Source organism: Colletotrichum abscissum, assembly GCF_030869225.1.
Source record: "Colletotrichum abscissum strain IMI 504890 chromosome Unknown Scaffold_24.1, whole genome shotgun sequence".
NCBI classification, from domain to species: domain Eukaryota; kingdom Fungi; phylum Ascomycota; class Sordariomycetes; order Glomerellales; family Glomerellaceae; genus Colletotrichum; species Colletotrichum abscissum.
The window spans coordinates 400,793-425,115 of record NW_026850143.1 but is presented as its reverse complement, the minus strand read 5'-3'; the positions used below and the strand labels follow the sequence as shown (position 1 = coordinate 425,115).

The 24,323-nt window shown below is 52.4% G+C and overlaps 8 protein-coding genes across 8 annotated transcripts; 4 read left to right on the top strand and 4 right to left on the bottom strand.

The window, feature by feature from the left end:
• Nucleotides 1–10: 10 nt before the first annotated feature.
• CABS01_09814 (OPT oligopeptide transporter) lies at nucleotides 11–3,014 on the bottom strand (the record flags this gene model as incomplete). The annotated part of the gene is made up of 13 exons (XM_060543170.1): nucleotides 11–637; nucleotides 693–802; nucleotides 864–1,060; nucleotides 1,132–1,167; nucleotides 1,222–1,337; nucleotides 1,390–1,490; nucleotides 1,557–1,674; nucleotides 1,722–1,970; nucleotides 2,023–2,147; nucleotides 2,199–2,235; nucleotides 2,285–2,358; nucleotides 2,422–2,627; nucleotides 2,680–3,014. 13 exons carry the CDS (start codon nucleotides 3,012–3,014, stop codon nucleotides 11–13), a joined length of 2,331 nt encoding a protein of 776 aa, XP_060399868.1.
• A 1,405-nt stretch (nucleotides 3,015–4,419) lies between these two features.
• On the bottom strand, nucleotides 4,420–5,592 carry CABS01_09813 (protocatechuate 3; the record flags this gene model as incomplete). The annotated part of the gene is made up of 3 exons (XM_060543169.1): nucleotides 4,420–4,569; nucleotides 4,631–5,222; nucleotides 5,282–5,592. The coding sequence occupies 3 exons, from the start codon at nucleotides 5,590–5,592 to the stop codon at nucleotides 4,420–4,422; spliced, it is 1,053 nt and encodes a 350-aa protein (XP_060399867.1).
• A 2,695-nt stretch (nucleotides 5,593–8,287) lies between these two features.
• On the top strand, nucleotides 8,288–10,743 carry CABS01_09812 (galactose oxidase; the record flags this gene model as incomplete). The annotated part of the gene is made up of 5 exons (XM_060543168.1): nucleotides 8,288–9,174; nucleotides 9,253–9,837; nucleotides 9,893–10,175; nucleotides 10,226–10,378; nucleotides 10,429–10,743. 5 exons carry the CDS (start codon nucleotides 8,288–8,290, stop codon nucleotides 10,741–10,743), a joined length of 2,223 nt encoding a protein of 740 aa, XP_060399866.1.
• Nucleotides 10,744–12,604: 1,861 nt separating this feature from the next.
• CABS01_09811 (uncharacterized protein) lies at nucleotides 12,605–12,979 on the bottom strand (the record flags this gene model as incomplete). Its single annotated transcript, XM_060543167.1, has 1 exon — nucleotides 12,605–12,979. One exon carries the CDS (start codon nucleotides 12,977–12,979, stop codon nucleotides 12,605–12,607), a length of 375 nt encoding a protein of 124 aa, XP_060399865.1.
• A 2,316-nt stretch (nucleotides 12,980–15,295) lies between these two features.
• Nucleotides 15,296–17,554, top strand: CABS01_09810 (uncharacterized protein; the record flags this gene model as incomplete). The annotated part of the gene is made up of 2 exons (XM_060543166.1): nucleotides 15,296–16,072; nucleotides 16,127–17,554. 2 exons carry the CDS (start codon nucleotides 15,296–15,298, stop codon nucleotides 17,552–17,554), a joined length of 2,205 nt encoding a protein of 734 aa, XP_060399864.1.
• Nucleotides 17,555–19,537: 1,983 nt separating this feature from the next.
• Nucleotides 19,538–21,019, top strand: CABS01_09809 (uncharacterized protein; the record flags this gene model as incomplete). Its single annotated transcript, XM_060543165.1, has 3 exons — nucleotides 19,538–19,955; nucleotides 20,024–20,288; nucleotides 20,371–21,019. 3 exons carry the CDS (start codon nucleotides 19,538–19,540, stop codon nucleotides 21,017–21,019), a joined length of 1,332 nt encoding a protein of 443 aa, XP_060399863.1.
• An 895-nt stretch (nucleotides 21,020–21,914) lies between these two features.
• CABS01_09808 (short-chain dehydrogenase/reductase SDR) lies at nucleotides 21,915–22,787 on the top strand (the record flags this gene model as incomplete). The annotated part of the gene is made up of 1 exon (XM_060543164.1): nucleotides 21,915–22,787. The coding sequence occupies one exon, from the start codon at nucleotides 21,915–21,917 to the stop codon at nucleotides 22,785–22,787; it is 873 nt and encodes a 290-aa protein (XP_060399862.1).
• Nucleotides 22,788–23,121: 334 nt separating this feature from the next.
• Nucleotides 23,122–24,263, bottom strand: CABS01_09807 (D-isomer specific 2-hydroxyacid dehydrogenase; the record flags this gene model as incomplete). The annotated part of the gene is made up of 2 exons (XM_060543163.1): nucleotides 23,122–23,852; nucleotides 23,957–24,263. 2 exons carry the CDS (start codon nucleotides 24,261–24,263, stop codon nucleotides 23,122–23,124), a joined length of 1,038 nt encoding a protein of 345 aa, XP_060399861.1.
• Between the last annotated feature and the right edge of the window lie 60 nt (nucleotides 24,264–24,323).

The following is a 24,323-nucleotide window of genomic DNA, read 5'->3' as shown; positions in this document are numbered from 1 at the left end:
TGCCTTTGAACTAGCCCTTTAAGGCAAAGCACCTCTCAATATTTTCCGCATTATTTCCCCACCAGTGCGCCATTACTGCTCCGGTTGTACCAAGGAAAATGAAGATGAACAAGAGGTTAGCATTGAAGCCAGTGTCCAAAGCTGCGCCACTGATATATGCCCATTTGTTCCAGAAAGCGCGACGATAACGGTAGAGGTAGAAGTTGAAGAAGGTCCCGACAAGGAAAGTTGTAAAGGGCCCAGTGCTAAGATTTCCGTGGAAAGTTGCCGCGCTAGCAAAGAAGATCGTGGAGTTCCAAAGGTCGAAACGGGCTTTTGGAAACTTCTTGTGAAGAAGCCAGATAATGATCGGTGCTATCGCGCCAGCAGGGAAGCCGTAGAGTACAGGCTTGAAGAAGGAGGATGCGAAGAGCTTCTTTGGCCCAACAAGTGCATACTGGATACCGGCGGTATTGTAGCTCTTGAACTCTTGGCCAGTCCATTGTCCTTGAGGATCCGCGACTCGACCGCTCACGTAGTCAAATTTGGACGCAATGACCCAACGCATGACGCCGTAGTTGATAGGGAGAGCTATCATATTTGCGATGATTTGGACCCCAATCACGTCGCGTGGAGGAATATGGAGGTAGTGCCCAATCTAGGTTTCGTGTTAGCGTCCCTTTGATCAAGTAGTTATTGAGAAGAACACTTACCTTTTGGTCTTCTAGAACAATACGAGCATCGTACCAGACGTTGCCAGAAATAATGCGATAGGCTAGCTGGCCAAGGGGATGGCGCGACGAGCCCTTCGCGTCGATCATGTCTATAGCCGCCGTCAGCCATATGTGCCTTGACACACCATGTTATAATATCCTTGGACTAACAGCCGTAGATAAGTTCATTGAAGAACCCAACCTTGATCGAATATCCAGACATCGCATAAACCAGGCTCATGGGCAGCATAGCAGCGCCGCCGAAACCCAGAGCGACGAAGTATGTCCAAGTCGGCATCCAAACAGACTTTGTGGCGACAATAACGAGCAAAATGCCAATGGGAATAATGGTCAACAAAACCCATTCCCTTATTGATGGTGTTTAGCCAAAGTTTTACTGGATATCTTGCGTGGAGAGTCCCGAGGGATATGAACTTACCAGAGAGTGAGGCTCGGATACTGTTGGATGATACGACTAAATAATTAAAGTCAGCAAATAGCTCCAAGCATCTGGACAAGATTAACCAACCTCAATCTATCTTGATGATACTCTCCCTCTGCTTTTCTTGCTTTCCAGATCTTGACTACTTTGGGGCCCAGGAATAGGCCACACCAAACAAAGGAGGAAATGTACGATGCGTACCACTTTGTTGGATTAACAGTTTTGTATGCAAACAATGCTCGAAAGGTCACTCACCATGAAGATTTCCCATGTGTACTGAGCCCCAGAGTACGCCAGACCAACCTCGTGGTAAGCTGTTTCATTGACATGCTGAACACCGCTCGAGTCCGTGTAGACTAGATCCTAGCTGTCAGCACTCACAACGAATCGTTTACATGACTCTCAATTGATTGCTGCCTTACTTAAAGATTCAAATGGATAAGAGGAGCCGTTCTTTTGGAACACACCATTCGACATAATGTCGTACGTAGGAGACCCCCATAAGTTGCCAAAGTAAGCAACGGGAATCAAAATCCATGTCTTGTGAATAGTAAGTACAGAACATCCCAAAGAGGCACAGAACCTACTGTGATAACAAAGCCAACGAAGATAGTCACTTGAACACTGTAAGGATAAGTAATGACGGTGGAGGTGATGTTAGACCAATTGAGCGTGATGTTGAGGAGCCCAATCCCTCCACGGCCGGCGCCGAGGAAGTTGACAGTGTGATTTCGACTCGCGAACCAGCATAGAGGAGCAAGGGCAGCGACGAAAGGAAAAAGGTACTCGGGGAGAAATTGCCAGAGAAATGTGCCCAATAGAATCCACCAGAACACCTTGATGATATTGTTAACATGGTACAGGATTGGCTGACGATTCTTTACTCACTCTCATCTGTTTCTGGGAAACGCTTTTGTGTAACTCAGACTTCCCTTGCATGCTCCTATACAATGTGACCTGTTGGAGAGACAAAGGGAAGATGAATTCGGGATCATCAATCAGAATCTTCCGAACTTTGGCTTGTCAGAGAGTATCATCAACAGCACAGGGTGATTTGGTCTTACCCATTGCGGCGAATGAAAACCCCAGTAGAGAGGCACCCTGATTGCTCTTAGTGTTCAAACTTCAAGCCATGATCGTTCAATCTCACCCATCCAAAAAAGAGTGCAACAGCTGGATTCATTGTGATACCGTAATACAGTGCTGCATTGGTTGGCAGGTAAGCTATTCATTGATATTAGTTGGAGCTGGAGGAGGGCGCGGCGGAATTCGTCATAAGTAACGTACTTGCCCACTGGCCTTGACTGCCCGCGTTGGCAGCAATACCGATAATTGCATGTTCTTTGATGGAGAATGGCCCAGGGTTGAGGGAGAAGGAAAAGCGTCCGAGGGGCACCGTATAAGCAGGTAGAATACGTGCCAATAGCCGACCAAGCGGAGCAGAGGCTAAAATGACGAAGAATACAGGGAATGGAGCTGTTGTAGTTCGAAAACTGTTTGTTATCAGTAACACACTAGGCTGCATAACAAAGATGGGCACTTTACTATGAAAGCTGCGAAACAACACTTCCGGTTGTGCAAAAGATCGCAGAAAGAAGGATTGCGCGGAAGGTGAGCACTGGCAAAGTGGGGTCGTCTTCGAATCCGACAACGTTGCGTACAAGCTCTGGGATATTAACGAACTCTTCAGATTTGAAGTCGTACTCAGGCTCTGAGTCTTCGGTGGACCCTCTCTTGGGTCCGTCTGAGCCATCGTCGATACCTCCAAGAAATACCTTTTCCGACGTCTCGAAAACAGAATCAACAACAACCTTCGGGTTGGTTGACTCTTTTGAGTCGTTCAGAAGGGCATTATCCTTTTCGTCACGTGGTTGAGACATGGTTAGATGCTAGTATCACGGAACTCGAAATGTAAGTAGGGTTCGCAATGTGACGCTTGCGACAAGTATAAGTAAAGCGATCAAACCCCCGCCGATTGTTCACAGGGAGGGAGCAGCATGCAATTGCGGATCTTCGTGATGTGCTTGCGAACAGCGTTGTTGCGTTGCCACCTCGGTAATGCAAACCCTCTTCCAGTCGGGAATAGCTTATCGACGCCTTTTATTGGAAGTTTCCCAAGGCTTATTGGAGGTTAATCTAAATTCGGGATAGACTACACGGAGGACTATCCTCCAAAACTTGAAACGGTACCTTCTAGACCAGTGATTCCCTTGAGCATGCTACTTGCCACAAGGGTACAAACTAATCCCAGCAGACGTTGAAGGTGATGTTGGTTGCAGGTGGTCTAGCGTCGGCTAATACACCCTGGTGATTCTACCGACCGGCATCGGGAATAAGAGGAATGGATGAAAGATGTTGATGCTGCATGCGAGGCCTGCATTATCTGATCGCGTTATCAAGGCGCAATGCAGGTGGAGTATGTCGAGATCGACCAGTGGAAGCGGAGGAGACCCGACACCTCCTCCTCAGGTTTGATAAGAACGCATCGCAGACGTATGCAGCAACTGAGAACATAACCTTGAAGACGTGGTAGCGCGGGCAGTTCTGACTTTCGAGGCAGTACGCCCGGTCTCCCGCCCTTGGCGCATGAGATAGTCTTGCTGTAGCTCTGCGGTTAGATATCGTTCCTTCATCACCTGCTGTGGGAACGAGCTTTGCAACGCGAAGATAGCTTGTCAAGTGAGACCATCGGACGAGATCCGATAGCGTCTAGTGCATCTTCAATGTAACGTGATCTACTGAGACGTTGCTAACAATGGCGAAGAAGATAGCTATTAGATAGCTTAATCCCACTCCTGCCTGCAAATATCTGTCGACAGCTTGCCCCATGATCTCGTGCTTCGATATGATTGAGGTCGTAGTCCTATATCAAAGCCTAAAAGTCCAGCTACAGTTGGGGAGAAGCGATGTTGTAGCCAAAAACCTGTGGTCAAGTATCGCTCCAAGATGTATAGCGACCATACCCCATTGCTCAAAATCGATAGAGGTCTGTGTAACTCAGAACTAAGTCTCTTCAGATGTTCCATCTATGGTAGCGAGAGGCCACGCCTCGAAGGATCATTGTCTTGCGGCAGGAATATCTCGTGCGGTGAATTAACTCATGGAATTGAATATTGTAGACCTCGAATTCTGCGTGATCGTTCACAACTATGCGTAAAAGTGCCAACCTGAATCTCTTTATATGTGCTTGGGTATCTATGTTTCTAAACTTAAAGCAGCTTCTGTGCATCTACAAGTGGTTCCAGCAGATGTTACATTGAACGACATGATTAATCTAGAACATGTCTAAGACGTGTAGCCATCAGCCCTATCGACTGCGGTTGCCTGGGCCAACTTCGCGTCATCCACACTAACAGTAGGAAGGTATCCTTGAGGGTTGACACCACCTCCAGTGATGGCCAGTCCATCGGCAGTCGAGTTGACACCAATCGTAATCTATCACTTCACATTAGCACATTTTTGGACTTCACATTCATTTGGCAAGTCATCCACTCACATATCCAACTAGACCATCCTCAATGTTGTCAGTCAACTGGCTGACGCTGATGACAGCACTGTACCCGTCGGCGCTGGCATCAGAGTACAGCGAGTCCTCCACGTTGGTAGTACGGTTCAACGTCGTAAGGTGCTCACTGTACGGGCTGACAGCATACACTTGGCTCAGGAGGTCCTCCTCAAAGAAAAGCTGTCCGATGTGCTGCACCTTGCTCGCGGAGTAGGACGTGCCGTTCGCAATGTTGGTCTGGGCAGTGACGTGAATATGAGTCGTTCTGGTGATGTAGTATCCGGGGAATTTCGTTAGGAACTCCACGACACCGTTCTGGTCGGTCGTCTGGATCCCGCGCAGGAACGTCTCGTCGTCGGTGGTGCCGTCTGTCCTTTTGGACCAGTTGTCCAGGAGCTCTGCGGTGTTGGGGTCGATTCCGGTGAAAGAGGAGTACGAGCCGGTTGCGTTGCAGTTCCAAATCGTGAGGGCTGTGCCGACGAGGGGTTCGCATGTCTCGATGTCGATCACGCCCATGTCGAGATAGAAGTCGATACCTCCCTGCGTCTCACGCAGATCGTGACGATGAATTTCTCCATCGACGCTGTCGCAAAGTCAGTCCCCGCATCAACCTCAAAATCGAACCCGTCGTAGTTGACTAACCCATAGGGTCCCCAGACGGTGTCAGGGGCCAGGACGCAAGTGTCGTTCTGGATGGTGGTGTACTGCAGCGAGTTCCGGGACATCAGGTCTCGGGTATCGACATGGCCGTTTTGAATTCGGCGGGTTTGCAGACGAGCCGCTCGCTTCGCAAACATTTCTGCCTTGCGCTTCTCAATCGCCGCGGCGCACTTGTCGGTGCTTCGGCCAATGAGCTTTGCTTCATGCTTTGCCTGTTCGGCAGTGAGCTTCTCTGGGTGAGCGAGGGTGGTCCCTGCGGCCAAGGCAAAGAGGAACAAGTCGGTGAACAGCATGTTGAAGATAACTATAGTAAAGCGAGGGTTCTGATGAATGAGAGCCAAGTCGTGTTTAGACTGTGCGATGAGGGTGATGTCCTAAACTCAGCATCTTCTTCCGAGGATTCCATCATCTCTTATACTGCAATGCCTTCGCTCGATTATTTCCATATTCTATTGTCCATCACCACTTTTAGCATTGCTCGGGGTTCTGTAGCCATCCGCTAATCAAGTTCTCCTTAATGGCTTACGTTGCAAAGGCTCTGATTGGAACGGCCCCTTGCGCTGCTGACGTCCACATCTACGTTGTCGGCCGGGAAGTGGGAGAGTTTGTGGAGTTGAGGCTCTAAAGAGGAGCATAGCGACCGCAGTCGCCACGGATGCCGAGGTCTTGGCTACGGACTACCCGCTGGATTTCTAGCTTGCACTCGTACATACTATTGGTCGTAAGACAGAATGATGGGTATTGGTGTAGAGCTGGTACTCAATTTAGGGCTGAGCTCTTTAGCATGTTGGTTTTATAACGGGTATTAAGGATCTTCGCCTCCTTTCCGCGGCGGCTGTGCACCGGCATACGCGTAGAATCGCGGAATATCTCCATCTTTACCCGTTTAGGCAAGTTCTCGGCGACCACCATATCGGGTTTCGATGTAATGAACTGCAAGTCTTCTGGAACTTCGGACTTTGCCCGAGCTTGCGGAAGAAGTAATTACTAAACACTGTATTTTTCAACACAGAGGTTCTAGACCTTGGAGGACTAGGAATCGGGACGAGAGAGCAATTGTAACCCTAAAAGAACCCTTGAAACTTGATGAATCGAGAACGAGCATGGCTGGATTGGCTCTGCGCGCTATCTACCGAGATTGTTACTTGGTTATTATGCCTCACCGGGCACGAGTTTGGTTTGACCGCGTCGATTACGTTCAGAACAAACATGAATCGTCGAGCCCGAAGTCGTGGAAGCCGTCATCTTCGAAGGGGCGGATCAGGCATCTTGATATTAAGGGAGAAGAATGCTTACGAAGAGATGGCCATGAAATGCACCCGTCAATATCACGCATGCACGATGAACTATTTTGATCCTCTGGAGTAGGTATGCTACATGGACTGCTAGTGACGTAGTGTGGACTACTTGTGGCGCATCACGGCTCCCACCTCCTTAACGCGTCATGTTCAGGGAGGTGGGCGTCGCGAAGTGGGATGTCGAAACGATTGACTAATACAGAGTCGACCAAGAAATGCATGAGGACTTTCACATTCAAGAAAAGAATGCCGACTCCCATCAACAAATCTTGAGAATGGTGGACGTCCTCTCTCGTGTTTTCTGGTCGACACAGCTCAGCGGAAAATTACCTTCAACCCGCTGGGCCCGCTCAGACATGCAACCCAACAGACGAACCGTCCCAAACTGCATGTACACATTCACTCCGATCGTCAGACTCAACAAACTCAAGCACATTAGATGAATTCGGAGAAAACCTTGATCATAGACATGATGCATCACGGAAAAGAACGAGGATCATTTACCTCCCTAAAGTCGAGACTTCCTTCCCCAGATCGTTCTAGAGCCAGTGCCACCAACAAACCAGGAAATTAAGAGGGCCGTGAGAGGAAGGGTCGCCTAGGAGGCTAAGTCTGCTAAGCTTGCTAAGTGAGCGACCTGAGACACGGTAGAAGTGATCAGCTTTGGCTGGTCGCAACCTTCTTTTTAGACTTAATTTGGGTTAGTTGGGTCTGCAATTTTGTAATGAGTCGGGAATGCGACCGGCCACGTTCTTGGTGGGATGAGGTAAGCTTAAATGAATTTCCGCAAGAGAGTTTCTGCTCTGCAATTGTGATGACTTATGCACTCAGAAACCTTCTTTATTACAGATTACCAATGAACATTGGCTGGCCTGATGCCGTGAAGATGATTCCTCTGTCTCCTCCAGCTTCAATCCACACCAGTTCCTCATCTGACCTCAATGGAACTGAAGCATCCCAATAAGGGTCCCGCCAAAGACGCTTCTCTATTTTCCCATCGGCAAACCAAAATAGCCTTGACAAGGATAATTGTAGTCCAGCCACAAAACTTCTGTCTTCTTAAAACTCAAGGTCAGTCTAACTCGACTGGATAGTGAGGCCAGACCCCGCTATGACACTTCAACTCTTGGCAGGCGACCTAAACCCAAATCAACCATCGTCAGCGTCTCTGCTTTGCCAAAACTGGCCTGCCTGAGCAAAGCCAAGTAGTTTCGCCGTTCCCAACGTAGGACACCAGCTCTGGGGCACTCGCTCATGATTTTGCTTATGGTAGAACCGTCACTCTTACAGTCTATCCCGAAGTAGTAAGCGGAGAACGGGGAATGAGGTGGTGCTCGACCGACGACCGTCCCATGTCGAACACAGCCTGATGTCTGTGTGTGCCCGTCGACGGCGGCAGCGCTGTGGGTTTTTGTGAGCGGCCAATCAGGTTAATGTTCTGTTTTAGAGTCCTAAAGGTAGTTCAGGTCGGTCGACGCGAGGATATCGTGATTATCTAGGTGTTAAGTAGGTCCAACTTGTATATGAAGCGTTCAAACATCCCATGTAGTGGCTGATCACTCTCTCATCCTACCTACTCAGGCAACTCTGAGCAGGAGCTCCATTTCTTCTCAGACCATTTTTTTCTAATTCGTCATCCATTAGGACCAAGTCATTCGTTATTTCCTAGTATCATCTACACTCATTCACAATGCAACTCCCACCGAGAGCAGTGTCCCTCGCGGCACTTCTCCTCCCCCTCTTCGTATCAGCACAAGACGCAGACAACACCCTCAACGTCTATCAAATGCCCGCCGAAGAGCCCGCGCCCTCGGGCCAAGTCCACATGGGTTGCTACCAAGAACGCACCCGCGGCACCGCCCTCATTGCAACAGACCAGGCCGGCACCACTGACGTCTCCACCTCGCAGGGCACCCGCTCCGACAAGATGAGCCCGTCGACCTGCAGCACGTACTGCTCCCAGTTCAAGTCCAAAATGTACGGCCTCTCCCGCGGCACCGACTGCATCTGTGGCAACGCCCTGCGCGCAAACACCCAGGTGGCCCCGCTGAGCCAGTGCAACACCGCTTGCCGCGGCGACGACGGCGCTTTCTGCGGCGGCGTCAACTACGTCAACGTCTACGGCCCGGAGACGATGATGACGGCCGCGGCGTCCCCATCCAAGGCCCAGCACATTGGGTGCCAGCGCATGCCCGCGCGCGGCGACCCCTTGGTCGAGTACCCCAAGCTTCGCTCTGTGCAAATGACGGTGCAAATGTGCCAGGACCACTGCGGGCTGTACCAAAGCAAGTACTTTGGTCTCGGCGGCGCCGGGCGGGATTGTTTCTGCGGCGACGTGCCGAGCGATCGCGGCAACAGTGGAAGCAGCTTTTGTAAGACGGCGTGCGCGGGCGACAAGGGCGCATTCTGCGGCGGTGGGACGGGGGCGGCCGGGTATTACAACTTGTACCAGCTTGACTTTTCCCAGTTCCAGAGCATCGGACAATGGAGCGCCCTGGTCAAGTTCCCGGTGGTACCGGTTGCCGTGGCTTTGTTGCCCAAGACCGGGGAGTTGCTGGCGTGGTCTTCTGGTTGGAGGTTAGTTTTATGTTTTCCTTTGCGTAACTGCCGAAAGTTTGATTTGTTGATCAAGGTGGACGAACTAACGACGACCAGAAACCGCTGGACCTTCCCCGGCAACGGAAAAACGTATACGTCGATTTACAACCCGTCCAGCAAGGAAGTCACTGAGGCCCTAGTCGAAAACACCCAGCATGATATGTTTTGCCCGGGTATCTCCATGGACGCTGATGGCCACATCATTGTTAGCGGAGGCTCCACTGCCGCCAAGACGAGTATCTTTGATGAAGAAACTAATTCTTGGGCTGCCACTGGCGACCTGAAGATCCCTCGTGGATACCAGTCGAGCACGCTTACTTCTGACAACAAGGTCTTCACCATCGGTGGCTCGTTCCGTGGTGGTGCTCAAGGGAAGCACGGTGAAATTTACGACACTGTAAGCAAGGAGTGGAAGAAGCTCGATGGGTGCTCGGTGACGCCCATGTTGACCCAAGATACCCGTGGCTCTTTCCGGGCCGATAGCCACGCGTGGCTTCACGCGTGGAAGGATGGATATGTGTTCCAGGCCGGCCCTAGCAAGGCGATGAACTGGTACTCCACGCGGGACTCGGGAAGCGTCAAGGGTGCTGGAAACCGAGGAAGTGACAGCGATGCCATGTGCGGTGTCAATGTCATGTACGAGTAAGTGTTGTCCATCCCCCCATCGCCAAGTCTGGTCGCTGACAAAAACTCTCAGCGCTGTTGCCGGAAAGATTCTCACCGTAGGAGGTGCTCCTCGCTACGACGGCGTTGCGTCAACCGCCAACGCCCATGTCCTTACCATTGGTGAGGCTGGCGGTGCTGTAGAGATTGAGAAGCTTGAGAGCGCCAAGTACAACCGCGGATTCGCCAATGGTGTCGTCCTTCCCGATGGCAAGGTCTTCATTGTTGGTGGTCAGAGCCGTACTGTACTCTTCTCGGACGCCAACCCGCAACTTTTCCCCGAAATGTGGGATCCTGCTACCAAGAAGTTCACTACGGTCAGTTCATTGCGAAAGCTTGCAAGGCTACAGTGCTGACTTCCTCCTAGCTCAAGTCACACACCACCCCCCGTAACTACCACTCGGTAGCCCTTCTTATGCCTGACGCGACCATCTTCTCTGGCGGCGGTGGTCTTTGCAACGGATGTACCGCCAACCACTTTGACGGACAGTTCTTCTCGCCGCCCTATCTCTTTGAAGCTGTAAGAAACGTTGGCCTGCACGGTGAACCACAATGCTAACTTGGCTCCAGGACGGGCAAACTCTTGCCAAGCGCCCCGTCGTTTCCGACCTCTCAATCTCAGAGTGTAAGGCCGGCGACAGCTTCACCATTACTATGGATGAGGCGGCGAACTACACCTTCTCGATGATTAGGATGGGCACTTCGACACACGCGGTCAACACCGACCAGAGACGTTGCCCTCTGGAGGCTCAGGCCAACGATAATCAGTACACGGTGACTGTTCCCGGAGACGCCGGTATCGCACTCCCTGGCTACTGGATGTTGTTTGCTGTCAACGAAGCTGGCGTTCCGAGCGTTGCTAAGACTTTCAGAGTCGCAGTGTGAAAAGGGTGAACAACCGCTCGATTTCTGCAATGGGAGTTAGGAGTACGATACTTGACCGTATAGCGTCCATATGCTTGAACATATTACTACTTACCTTAATATCTATAATGGTAATTGACAATGATCTTTCCGATAATGTCCAGTATCAACATACAGAAGAGCGAAGAACGTTTCTTGCCCTGCTGGGGTCGGTCGAAACGCCGAAAGAAAATCGGAGGCACCAGAGGACAAACCCACCGCGGGCAACAGCCGTGGAGGGCCGATCCTGGGCCCCGCACAAGCCTCGATCGGATGTTGCTTCGTTTCTGCAGATCCGTTCTGTGCACGAAACGGCATCCGTTGGTAATCAAACTCCTCAAGATGTTCGATGCCCAGGCGAGAAATCCATACGCGGGGCCGAGACTTCGACATGCTGACATGTAAGAAAGGCCGGATCGGGTTTGCGTGACAGCAGGCATTGATGAGGTCTCCGACAGATAGGTGGCTCGACGCATTCTGGAGAGCGAAGCACTTGGATGTCTCGGCCAAGAACGCGGGTGCGGCTCAGCTAGGGTCCCAGCAACACGAAGCCAAGCATGCGTAAGGCGCGGGGAGGAATGCAGGAAACCCGCAATCCTTCAAGTCAGCGTGGTACTGCGTAAGAGTCCCCACCTCAACGCTGACTGAGGCCCGGAGACATGCATTTTTGGGGTATCATTCAGATTGTTGATGGCGCCGAGTCAGTGCTCAGTGCTCACAAGCTTGACAGATGGGCTTGTCAGGATTCGAAGCTGAGTTGTGGCCTCAGTGCGGACCGCCTGAATGCCTCTTACAGGAATAATCGCCTGCCTATTTCTTTTTGAAGGCCGTCGCTAGGTGCCAAAGCCGGCAAAGTTGGAGCATGCCACTGAAGTGATCGCTAATCCAACTTATTGCGTCCGTAGGGGCTCATTCAAGTAAAAAAAAAAAAAAAAAAAAAAAAAAAAAAGAAGAAGAAGATGCCAGGGACACAATGGGAGTGAGTGAACCCTTAATGGGACGTCCTTGTCCGTATCCGTTGCAAAATGTGCGCGCCTTGCCACCGTTGGACGTCGCCTCCAAGTGGGCAGGATCTCTATCCTGTACGGTAAGAGACCCGTTTATCAGGCATTGCTTGTGATGCAGGGAAACAGAGAATGTGATACACTTTGCGCAGGTGAAAGGGTCCCTCGAATCGGCCGTGTGGGCTTGGCCAACACATGGCGCGTGCGGCTGGGATTTGACTCGTGCGATGCATCTTGAGAAGGAATTGATTGTGTGCTTGTATCTGTACTGGATGTCGCCCTTGGGACGTTGGAGAGTTGGACTTGGAGGGGAAGCAGAAGGTGGAGGGGCGCAGCCGGCGGCCAATCATGAATAGCTGGCGAGGGATTGTCAGCTTGACTAGCCAGGCGGAGCGAAGATACGTACCTTATCCGTATCAGCCTGCGCCCCAGAGCATCAGGTCGGGTTCACCTCGGGCGGGCATGTTGCATGGTGGGGTCAATCGGGCAGCTGAAGCAATTCAGCCATGGAAAAGCGCTGCACGCAGCACCACCGCCGCACTACGATCATCCCAGACCTGACCTGGCCCCAAACACTGCTGTCATTGTTCGTAGGCCAAAGTGGGCTGCTCTTCTGGAGCTAGCTCGCTGCTCCGGCGCATCTGAATGCTGATGACTTTGTATGAGCTACCGCCAGTCTAGACTGCTGGATATTGATTGTCTGGAATCTTGGCGTTGCGTTGTCTACTGGTCAACATAGGCGAGTCGCGTGGTGCCGGATTTTGTTGACTGAACAGAGATTGAGCTTGATTCCGTTGCTAGGGCGAGAGCGACCGACCCAGGCCATCAATCACCCAAATCTAGGGTGGTTGTCGCACGTTGGGGTGACACGGGCCTATCAGCCGTTGCAGAGGGCCATATTCCTGGCTGGTCTTGACATCACCGGCCAGGATGGTGGACGCTTCGATGTGACCTTGGTTTCCCAGCACATAGGCGCAGGCATTGGAATAGGAATTACTGGCACACTGGGTCTCGAATGGGGATAGGTTGGCACGCTGGCTGATCTCGGAGACAGACTCGAAAGCGGTTGACGTGTCGCATTGTGTCAGACGAATAGGCTTGCGGGCGGGAGCCAAAGAGATGACAGCGCTGAGTGACTTGCGCAAAACATGCGTTGCAGGAGAACACGGGGCGACGTGGAAGACGGGCTGCCGTTGGCGCTTCCGTCCGGTCATTGCGTCGAGTGTTTTCGAGAAATTTTGCGAAACAGCAAGACACAACGGTCAGCGACCATATCGAGCACGAGTATGGTGTATGACAGCCGCTAAGCTTCTTCCCGGCGCTATCCACTACTATGAGGTGGTGTGGTAAACTTGACTATAGGGATTGTACTTGCCGGGTGCTTGGAGTCCCAACTTTTTCCCAGCTTGAACTGTTCGGGTGCGACTGGGTTGAAGCCTGGTAAGGCGGTGGTGTGGGAGGTGTTGGTGCGGAACAAGGTGCGTGTTCGCAGACAGTAGACGCAATGGACGGACTGGTGTTGGGATGGGATGGGATGGTCCAAAGATGGTGTGCATGTCGTTGCTTAATGCGCTCGGTGGGTGTCGTCAACGTGCACCCGTCTTGTCTATGCGCACGAAATGAGGCTGATGGACGATATACTGTCTGCTCGCGATGTATCGACACTCTTTGAAGTCTTGCTTGATAAATTCCATGCAACGATTCGAAACATGGCGGAAGGAGTGGGTGTTGAAGTGACAACCGGCCAACTGTCACTCTCGGAGTCCGATATCAAGGGTCTGGCCGATGAAGAAAGGCGAATCAGAATGCCATGGGGCGCCAACTGTGACCTCATTAGCCTCATGTATTCGTGTGCGGGTTGTTCTGTTTTTAATTTTACCTTTTTCTCGTACATGATACAGCAGCATCTCCCGACTGCAACGTCTCTGACCGTCCAACAGGCCCATGACGGACCGCCATTTTCACAGGTCACTGGCGTGCGATTGGGCTTCAAACAAGCTGTTCCAGATACCCTCAAAGGTGGGATTCAAAGAAAGACATTCGCGACACTGGTCTCCGTGGAAGGTAAGAAAGTTGAACTGCAATGAGGTGCGCAAGAGGTGGCAGGCAAAGCCCCTGGGCCCCACCAGTGGCTCTTTCCAAGAACAGGGTGCGTCCCGCGCTGCGGGAAAGCGCTACTACGTAAACGCAGCTTCCCCCACTGCTATCCACCCACACGAGTCTTCTGATCCAATCAGATGACTCAACTCATGGAAGGCACCGGGGGGGTTCTAGACCAGGTCACCAGCATCGCCTGGTCCGTCGTGTTCCTTCCTCCCCAAATCCCAGTCCACCAAAGTCAACCAACCAGTTCCAGCCTGGTCCTTTTCTCTCTTTTTTTCTTTCTCTCTCTCCTCGGCCCTGACTCTTGGATACCAACTTCGCTTTCCCATTTTGAGTATCCCCAGCCTGCGCAATTCACTTGTTTCTGCTTCTCCCATGTTCATGCTGCACTGCACTTCTTGTTCAGCTTCTTGACCGGGGTCAAGCACTCTTCCTGCCCCCCCCCCCCCCCCCCCCCCCCCCCCCCCCCCCCCCCTCCCCCCTCCCCCCCCCCCCCCCCCCCCCCCTCCCCCCCCCCCCCCCCCCCCCCCCCCCCCCCCCCCCCCCCCCCCCCCACCCCCCCCTCCCCCCCCCCCCCCCCCCCCCCTCCCATTTTGCATTCTCTTATCAGCCAAGCTCCCGCCGTTCGTCTGCTTTCTCCCACGAACCTCTGGTCCCCTCTGCAGATACCTACCTACGCCTTCGAATCCCCGGGCGACCAAGACCTGACGCCCATCCGCTGTTCGTCCCGCACCTAGCGTCTGCTTCCTGCATACGTCCTACAAAGTCCTATTTCCTAGATACGGATACCTTCTGTTAACGACCCTTTACGAACTTGACGAAACGAAACCAACTTCTTCGCATCTCATCTAAGCTCAGCTCTGCGTGCAAGCGCGCTGACGCAAGCTGGTGTGGCGAAGACAGACTGCCGCCGTCAATACGAGCAGCACACCACCAACTATCCGTACGCACACTGCGCTACCTCCGCACACTGCGGCGACTCCATCCTACTCGGACCCAATTCCTCGACACAGCCTCCCAGCGAACGTCTATTCTCACATCCCGCAAGGGGGGAAAAAGCTGCTGTTCGACCCCTCCACCACTATCGACCTCAAATTCCTCTTCTCCGATCCTACTATTGCACACTACCCTGTCCACAAGACGACTGTCCGACCCGCCCAAGCTTCGCCAAGATTGTTGACATTCGCCTGTTCCCGATAGCTGATAATCCGCGAAACGTCGAAGCACACAAGTCGAGTCTCTACGTTACTTCTACCGATTGAGGGTTTCTATGCCTAACGCCCTGAACATTTTCGTCAACACGTCTACCCCCGATCTTTCATATCGTAACTAGGTTAAGCGAATGATCACGAAAGTCGAATAACAAGGGTCCCTCTCTTTGATACATCACCCCGGCGACCAAGTCGCCGGCGTACCCAACCGCCGCAATGGAGCAATCCGCGGAAATATTGACGGCGGCGCATGAGATATACGCACGGATGGGCGGTTCAACTGGGGATACTGCCACGAGACCTGCCTCATACAAGGCCATTGGTATTTCCTTGGCTGTAGCCTCCGGCGCATTTATCGGGACCTCCTTCGTCATCAAGAAAGTCGGTCTTTTGAAGGCCAACGAGAAATACAATGAAGCTCCCGGTGAGGGCTATGGCTACCTCAAGAACGCCTGGTGGTGGACTGGCATGACCCTGATGATTTTCGGCGAGATCTGCAACTTCGTCGCATATGCCTTCACCGACGCCATCCTCGTTACCCCGCTAGGCGCCTTATCCGTTGTTCTGACTGCCATTCTATCCGCCATCTTCCTCAAGGAACGCTTGAGTATGGTGGGCAAAGTCGCATGTTTCCTCTGCATTGTTGGCTCTGTCGTCATTGTCATGAATGCGCCCGAGAATTCTGCCGTTGCCAACATTCAACAGATGCAAAGCTATGTCATTCAGCCCGGGTTCCTGTCCTATGCCGGCGTCATCCTCGTCGGCAGCGCCATTACCGCGTGGTACGCAGGGCCGAGATGGGGCAACAAGAATATGCTGGTCTATATCTCCATCTGCAGTTGGGTTGGAGGTTTGAGTGTTGTAGCAACGCAGGGTTTGGGTGCGGCAATCGTGGCCCAAGCAGGCGGCGAGGCTCAGTTCAACAAATGGTTCACCTATGTTCTGCTGGTCTTCGTCATTGGCACTTTGCTGACAGAGATCATTTACTTGAACGTGAGACATCTGTTTCCACATGGCTGAGAAACGCAAGGCTGATTGAAATCACAGAAAGCATTGAATCTTTTTAACGCCGCCCTCGTCACACCAACATACTACGTTTACTTCACCAGCACGACCATCATTACTTCGGCAGTGCTCTTTAGAGGTTTCAAGGGCACTCCCACTGCTATTATTACTGTGGTCAACGGCTTCTTGACCATCTGCGCCGGTGTTGTGCTACTCCAACTTTCCAAGTCAGCCAAGGATGTGCCCGACACCGCAGTCTTTGCCGGAGATCTTAACCAGATTCACACCATCGCCGAACAAGAACAACCCGAGACCGAGCCCAAGGCAGACGCTATCCGTGGAGCTGCTGCGATCGTGCGTCGCTTCTCCTCCGCCAGACAGAAGATGGAAGAGGCCGAGTTCAAGCGATTACAGGAAGAGAAGATGCGAGAGTCGCTGGAGCCTGTGAGCGAAGATGGCCAGCCCGTTTACGAATGGGACGGGATTCGAAGGAGGAGAACTATGACGGTTGGAAGTCGAAGCACCAGAGGAACGATACGATCGCCTTATCCTCTCTCGCAAGCCGGTATCCCTCACACACCGACTGTCATCCCTCCCGCTTCTCCCCAGGCCCATCCGCCTCTCGGCATGTCTCATTTCCCCACTGAAGAGGAGCTTGCAGAGCACGATCGGCCTTCTTCTCCCGGTATGCTTTCAAGCATTGCAGGTACCATCCGAGAGCGAGCACGTAGTGTTCTGTCGCCGAACCAGCCCCAGTTTCAGGATCCAAGGGTTCAGAGCCCAATGCATCCAGTTCCCTTGACAGAAATCGCCGTTTCCACGATCAAATCAGACGATGACCAGGCACCGTACTACGGCAAGAGCAGAGAGCATGTGTACGGGCTTCCAGCCGGTGAACATGGCGGCTTGGAATATGCCGGTGCTGCCGGCGTGTATGACCAGCGTGCTGTGTCGCAAGGTAGTGGCTTTAGCGGCACCAGCTCGCATCTCGCACCTACTCCACCACCACATTCAGCGAAGAGACAGTTCTCCTTCTCCAACGTCTTCAAGAGACATCACGCTGATTCACCGCATCACGAGGACGATCACCAGCAGCAACATCCGCAGCTTCGACCAACCAGCCGCTATGGCCTTGGTTCACGGGGTTACTCTAGTCCGCAAGTCAAGAACGCTACTGAAGAGGAGCGACTTGGTCTTGTAAAGGGAGACTCTCGCTCAATGCCTGCCTTGCAACGCTATGATGATGAGGATGATGAGGAGGACTCGTTCAATGACGACAAGTTGAGGCATGTGGACTCGAGCCCGAGCCCACCGCAGGCCTCGAGATACGGACGCGGTATCACAACGCCGCCTAGGAGAGGAAGTGATGGACGTGATACGGACTTTGAGTCTGAAGCACCCACGCCGCCTCCTCATCGGTCACAGCCTGGCGGTGGCGGTGGCGGTGGCCGCCCTAACGCATTCCTCTGAGCGTATGATTAGCATGATTTTGGATTGATTCAACGCCGAATATGACATGACGTGGAAGGCTTTCTGCTTGGATGCCTCGGGTGTTCTTCACCTCTGTAAAAGTAATGGACGAGTGGGTACATGTTAGCATTGGGAGAGGCCGTGTCCTCATGATATGGGTAGACCATGGGAGGTCAACTGTAGATGGGAGAGAACAGGCTCAGTAGCCTTGAACATGAGCAAGGCCATTGTTGGCTCATCAATACTTATATAAAACACAAATACAAACACGTCAAGCAAACATCCTTGGCACCGACTTGCCATCAATGTCAGTGCTTGCAGACTGGGCAACTTTTCTCGGTGAACACATACAACCACGACGGTCGACTTGAGCGGAACGAGTGCCTACTCTCCTACCTCTTAACTCCTCAACCGTGTTGGGCCGCAGGGTATAGAAGCATAGCACCCTTGAAGAGTATAGCCAAAAAGTCAAAAGAGTTCACCCCCCCCGGTGGCGAATGGGGACTACATCTCTGGTGCTCATGCTGGGACTCGAACACGGGACCTCTGAGCCTTCACCGATTAGGCTGTTGGTGGACTTCAACCACTCCACCACCCAGCCAGTTTTGACCTGACCCCCGAGGGGCGCCTGCTGGCTGGTGACTGGAAAGGAAGGAAGGGGGTATATATGGGCTTGTGGTTGTTGTGTTTTGGGATTGGAGGGATACGGGCGAAGGGGTTTACGTGATGGTTGGCATCACTTGTGAAAGGTGCGGTCCAGCCAGTGCCTTCCCAGATTATGCCTCTAAAAGCTATTCGCAGTCTCGCATAACGCGGTATAATCTTGAGAATGATCTCTACTTTCGGTTTGAGCTTTGTCTTCGGTCTTAGATTACCTTAGATACCTACTTAGCTTCAAGGGGACTAAAGGTCCATCGCCAGCAGATTGCCCCTGCTGGAAGGTAGGGCAGAAAGACCTTCCTTTATGAGTCTGGGCAAATATTCGATATACCTACTTTATGTGAGCGTGGCGCAAGCCACAAACATACGCCAAGACCGACTCAGTGCAACTCGAGATATCGAGCTTGGTGGAAAGGTCTTTGTACTGAAGCAGCACTACTCCTATTGACAAGTCCAAGTGAATGAAGTTGTAGATAGTGGAATAGATGCTCAAAGATACTGTCAGGAATCTGCCTTGAATCATGTAACCTGGCGTTGTTACATTTGTATTGTTGCCATGGCACATGGGTGAATTCGGACATTCTTCTTCTGCAAAATCATCTATTGCATGCGACTAGACTGTCACAGATGTCGGATCTTAAGCACTTAGGTTGCATTTGCCAAAACCGAAAGCAAAAATTATGTCTTCGAGCTCACCTAAGATACCTTGGGGCAGAGGGTAAAGAGCGCAGCTAGATGCCTTGGTTACGCAACCAATAAATAATGTATCTGATGACTCCCTGCAAATAACGCTGCTCCGGTTCATGTTTAAGAAGTGAGCTGTACTATGAGATATTACGTGAATTACCTCACGCGTTGATAGGGTGCGTCTATAGCTATTCTAGATCATTAATAGTCGTATTCGCCATGTCAAGAGAAAGAATCAGGGACATATTCTGTGCGGTTGCTGCTGCTGTAGGAAGGAGCATTTGTAGTTTCTGACCTCACTCCTTCCTTCTAATATTCTGCGTAGCCAAATTGACCGCCTCGCTTAGCTTTTGGCTTACTTACCTGCTCCGACTCTTTCCACAATGCCTTCCATTCTTTGAGGTTCTCACCAAGATTTCCTCTCCCTTTCCTACGCACAATCCCCCCTTTTCTTTCTTTCTTTCCAGGCACCTCAAACCTGGAAATTTCTTCCTTGCGTTTCTCAATAAACGCTGGCATAGAATCCCCTTTACTTTATCTTGCCTTTCTCATTCTTCGCAGCAATATCGCTGCCTCCGTTTCGTCAATTCGACAATCTCCTTCACACAAGTTCACTATCCTGGTCCGTCGGCAAAGATGGTAGCCTTTGGTCTTGCATCTGCCCCACCCAACGGCAAAACGGTCATGATGAGCATCTTCTTGCTCATTTCGGTCCTCCTCTTTGGTATTGTTACTGCCGAGAAGCACGTTAAGCGCGTCACTTCCGTCGACTTCAACTGGGACCCCGAGAACCCTCCCCTCTGGACCATCCGCCCTGAGGATCGTGACGAGTTCCTGGCTACCGGCAACATCTCCAGCCTCATCAAGCGCAACGGTGTGACTCCTTGTGAGGATCACTCGCACCCCGCCGTTCTCTACTACCAGTACTACGAGAAGGACTGCCCGGCTCCCATCAAGTTCCATCCCGACACCTACAAGTATCCCGGAACTTGCATTGGTTGGGATCGAGCTGGTTGGCCGGAGGACAATGCCTGTGGCGCTCTCTGTCAATACCGTGAGTTGAATTACCCTGCTGAATCAAGACTCCTGAGCCGGCTAGCTGCTAACATTTTCATCGCCTAGGCACCTATTTCGAATGGGCGCAGGAGAGCCCATACCCCATGTCTGAATGTCATCATCCCGTCGGATGCAGCTTGTCTTCGACTGACTCAACCTCCGTCGGATGGTCGGCTTCTCTCACTGGCAAAATCGGAAAGATGTGGAAGCTAGGTGCTTCTGGAAGTTGGAGCTGGACTACGAGCACTGCTACTGGACGCTCCTTCTCAGTCACCTTGTTAAAGGGCGAGTGCGGATACTTCACCTTCGTCCCGGTCAAGAAGGTCATGTGGTGAGTCTTAGAATAATCAATCTAGCAGTCACCTCAAGAATGTCATCAATGAAGTCAAAAAGCTAACGACTCTGCTCTTTAGCGGCACCTACTCTTCAGCTGAGACATACCCGAACGCCATTTACGACTACTATCTATGCCGTGCGGAGAAGGGACCGAACAACACGCCCAACATCTGCGATTCCCAGCCCTGGTCGATCAAGAACAGCGGCAATGCCAAGGATCCCAATGCCATGATCCCTGATGGCACCGTCCTCTTCGTCTACACCGACTGTCGCACCCGCCTTCCCCTGCCAAAGGAGTACCAGGACCCCGTCTATGCCAGCCCTGGCGTTTCTCTCCACCCTGACACCATCGACAGCATCCAACAGGGCTGGGTCTGGAACACATGCTACTTCTGGGACATGAAGGTCAAGGGCGAGCGTGCCGTCTTCATCCGCGGCTCGGGCTTCAAGGACGAGAAGATTGGCGACAATGGCGAGATTTTGCGCAAGGTTGTCGAGGCCTGTTCCAGCAAGGCTGGTGGCACGTTCAAGAACCACAAGTTCACATGGTACGACAATGGCAAACCGGATGATTCGGCCAAGAAGCGTGGCGCCGCGTGGCTCTTTGAAGGTGATGTGCCTGAGAAGATTCGACCGGGCTGTATCGGTGAAGCTCTCATGCAAATGGGTGCTGCCACTCAGGATCAGTGCATTGGTGACACAATGAAGGCGCAGGCTTTTAATTAGGTCTGGGGCATGCCGAGATCGTTACCAGACATGATGAAGAAGGTTGAACTTTGAGGAGAGATGAAGATACCTCCATACGTCATTCTATCGAGATGATACAGCTATCGAGCTAAGAATAACATCTTGAGCAGAAACGACCACTTTTTCCAAGACCATTTTATCCACCAGGTGAAACTACTACACGTGATTTCCTCCCAGTCAATGTTTGGTCGTGTTATTGCCAACACTACCACATTCCTCGTTGTAGATACTGCATATCCAAAGTGTAGTTGATGTCAGCTTGTCCGCGGATATACGGACCAGAAGTCCGTATAGCCGAATCCGAAAAGTCATTCAAGCCCGGGAAGCATGAACGATACCAGGCACAATCACAATAAACGTGAACAGCGAGCTTATTCTGCTTCAAAATGCTTGAAAGCCCCTTTCTACCACGGAACCTTGTCCACAGGCTCGCTGTAGTAAAGAGAGCAGATTCCCAGCCCAAAGACATGGTTCTGACAGCAGAGGAGGACAGATGAGATATGGTGTGTGCGTAATACATCTCTCCTCACACTCTGAGAGTTCAACCTAAAGTTTGGGTGATGACACTCATTGCCAGATGTTATTGGTCAATGGAAGCTTCCCTTGTCTTCATTTGGGAAATAGACGCGCCGCTGGGTAAACTCGTCTGATATCCCAAGCAAAAGCTTCAGACAAACTTCGACGAGTTGGGCATCTTACCTCCTTCGCGTTTAAAGCGAGACCGAGCTTCCGAGTCCTGAAGCGGGCCTGTTTAAATGGCCATAGCTCCGCGAGGTGTCTCTTCTACAAAGCTTCCATGTGAGAGGATCTACACAGCTCTCTCGGGTTTTCATATCTAGCAAGAAGACCGATACCCAATTAAAACACCATAGCCATGGCATTGGACGCACTCCCAATCATAGTCATTATCGGCGGCGGCGGGATCGGCTTAGCAACAGCCCATCGCCTCGGCGCAGGCCACCACATCCTCTTCGCGAGTCGCTCCCCGTCCACCGTCTCCGCCGGCGCCGAGTCCCTCAAACAAGCAGGCCACAAAGTCACGGCGCGGCAAGTCGACGTGACATCCTACGAATCCGTCGCCTCCCTCGCGAAAACGGCCTCGTCCCTGGGCGGGGCTATCGAGACGGTCGTCTTGACCTCGGCACTCAGCCCAACGATGGGATCGGCAGAGATGATTCTCGCTGTTGATGTTGTCGGCACGGCAAACGTGATTGAAGTGTTTGGGAAAGAGGTCGAGATGCCGTACGGCTCGTCGGTCGTTTGCGTGGGAAGTATGGGCCAGCACATGATCCCGCCCCTCTCGCCGGACCTCGAACGACACCTCGCGACCGCGCCGCGGACATCCCTCCTCGAGAACAAGGAACTCCATGAGCTTATCGCGGGCGTCAGCGCCACGGCGTACTGCATCGCGAAAAAGGCGAATAGTCTACGCGTTCAGGCGGCTGCTGCGTCTGAGGCGTACGCGGGGAGAGGTGTGCGGGTGAATCTTGTCGCGCCGGGGATGACGGAGACCAAGATGCTGGCGGCGGAGATGGAGGGGTCGAGCGGGGCGGGGATACGGGAGATGATGAAGGCGCATCCTTTCAAGAGGGCTGCGACGGTGGAAGAGGTTGCGGATGCGGTTGGGTTTGTTGCGGGGTGTCGGTATGTTAACGGGACGGATGTGTTGGTTGATGGGGGGTGGTTGGCGAAGTTGAGGTGGGGTGAGGGACCGATTGTGGAGGAGATGAAGAAGCATATGGCGTAGGGATAGATAATGCTGATGTGATGCTTTGAAGATAGGTAACGATCTTCCTGGAGATCGATAGTTGGTGTAAGTTAACAGAACGAGACTTTTCCTCAATCTTAGACTTTGTTTTCATGATCACTGGCTAGGACCCTTGGACAGCAGTCCAGTTCGATCGATGACATGTGAGCGATACTTCATCACCGTTCATATACAACCGAGCAAAAGTACGATGCCGTGGTCCAAAGACTTTGAAACAGAACTTCATTTTGTTCAATTAATCCAATATGTAACTCCTTGGTTTTCCGTGGTTATACTACAATCCAGGCCCCATTTTCATAATTTCGTATCCTCGTTACAGACGGCTCTTGTTGATCAGATGGGCATTGACAGGCGTGACGGCCTTGCCGGTGCTCGCAAAGGAGAGAATGTTCTCCATACCAAGCCTCTCGAAACCCATGTGGGCATCCAGAGAAGCACCGGCGTTGTGCGACAGAACCTCGACGTTCCTCATCTTGATTAGCTCCTTGTTCACATGAGGTTCATTGTAGTGCACGTCCAAGCCAACAGCCGAGAGGTGTCCGCTCTTGAGCGCGGCAACAAGCGGCTCCTCCTCAATGAGCTTTCCACGCGCAATGTTAATGAGCTTGGCGCCCTTCTTCATCTTGGCAATCGCAGCAGCGTCCAGGAGCGTCTTGCCCGCAAAAGGCGTCGCCGTCAACACGCAGTCGGCCGTGGCGAGCAGCTCGTTCATGTCCTTGATGTACGTCGCATTGGAAGACTTTTCGAGATCGGCGGGCATGCGGACGACGTCGTTGTAGAGGATCTTCATGTCAAAGGACTTGTGAGCCTTTTCGGCGATGCGGCGGCCAATCTTGCCGAAGCCGATGATGCCCAGGCTGAAGCCGTTGGGGTTGCGCGAGACGGCGCCGAGGTTCTTGTTGGCGTCGACGAATTGGTCTGGGTCGCCTGAGCGGGCGGCGGCGGAGGACCAGGAGAAGAGGCGGAAGGTGGAGAGGATGAGCCAGATTGCGCCGTCGGCGACGGATTCTGTGCATGCTGCGGCGGCGTTGCAGTAGATGATGCCTGTGCAGTAGAACTCTGGTCAGCTTCTGGCTCATGGTTCAATTGAGGCGTCAAGAACCCTCAACATGGTCTTCTTCTGGCGCTGGTGTCGTGGGGGTACCAACCTCGGCTCGCGAGAGTCTCTGTGTCAACCCAGTCAAAACCGGCGCCGGCGCTGGCGTACACCTTGCATGAAGAGGGCAGAAGCGAGATCAGTTCCTTGTCCCAGTTGCCCATCTCGCCTCCCGTGTTCCAGAAGGGGCGGTAGATGGCGAAGAAGTCGCCAAACCTCTTGTCCTTTAGTGCTTGGATGAACTCGGCGCGCGGCATGCTGTATGACCGGCGGATGTCGAACTTTGAGGTGAATTCCTTGTAGAGGTCATGGTTCCACTTGATGTCGTCGCCGAGCTGGAGAACAATTGGCTTGGCCATTTTGACTGCTTGTATCCGTACCTCTGTTGTGCTAGTGGTTTGTTGGTTTGAGCCTGGTAC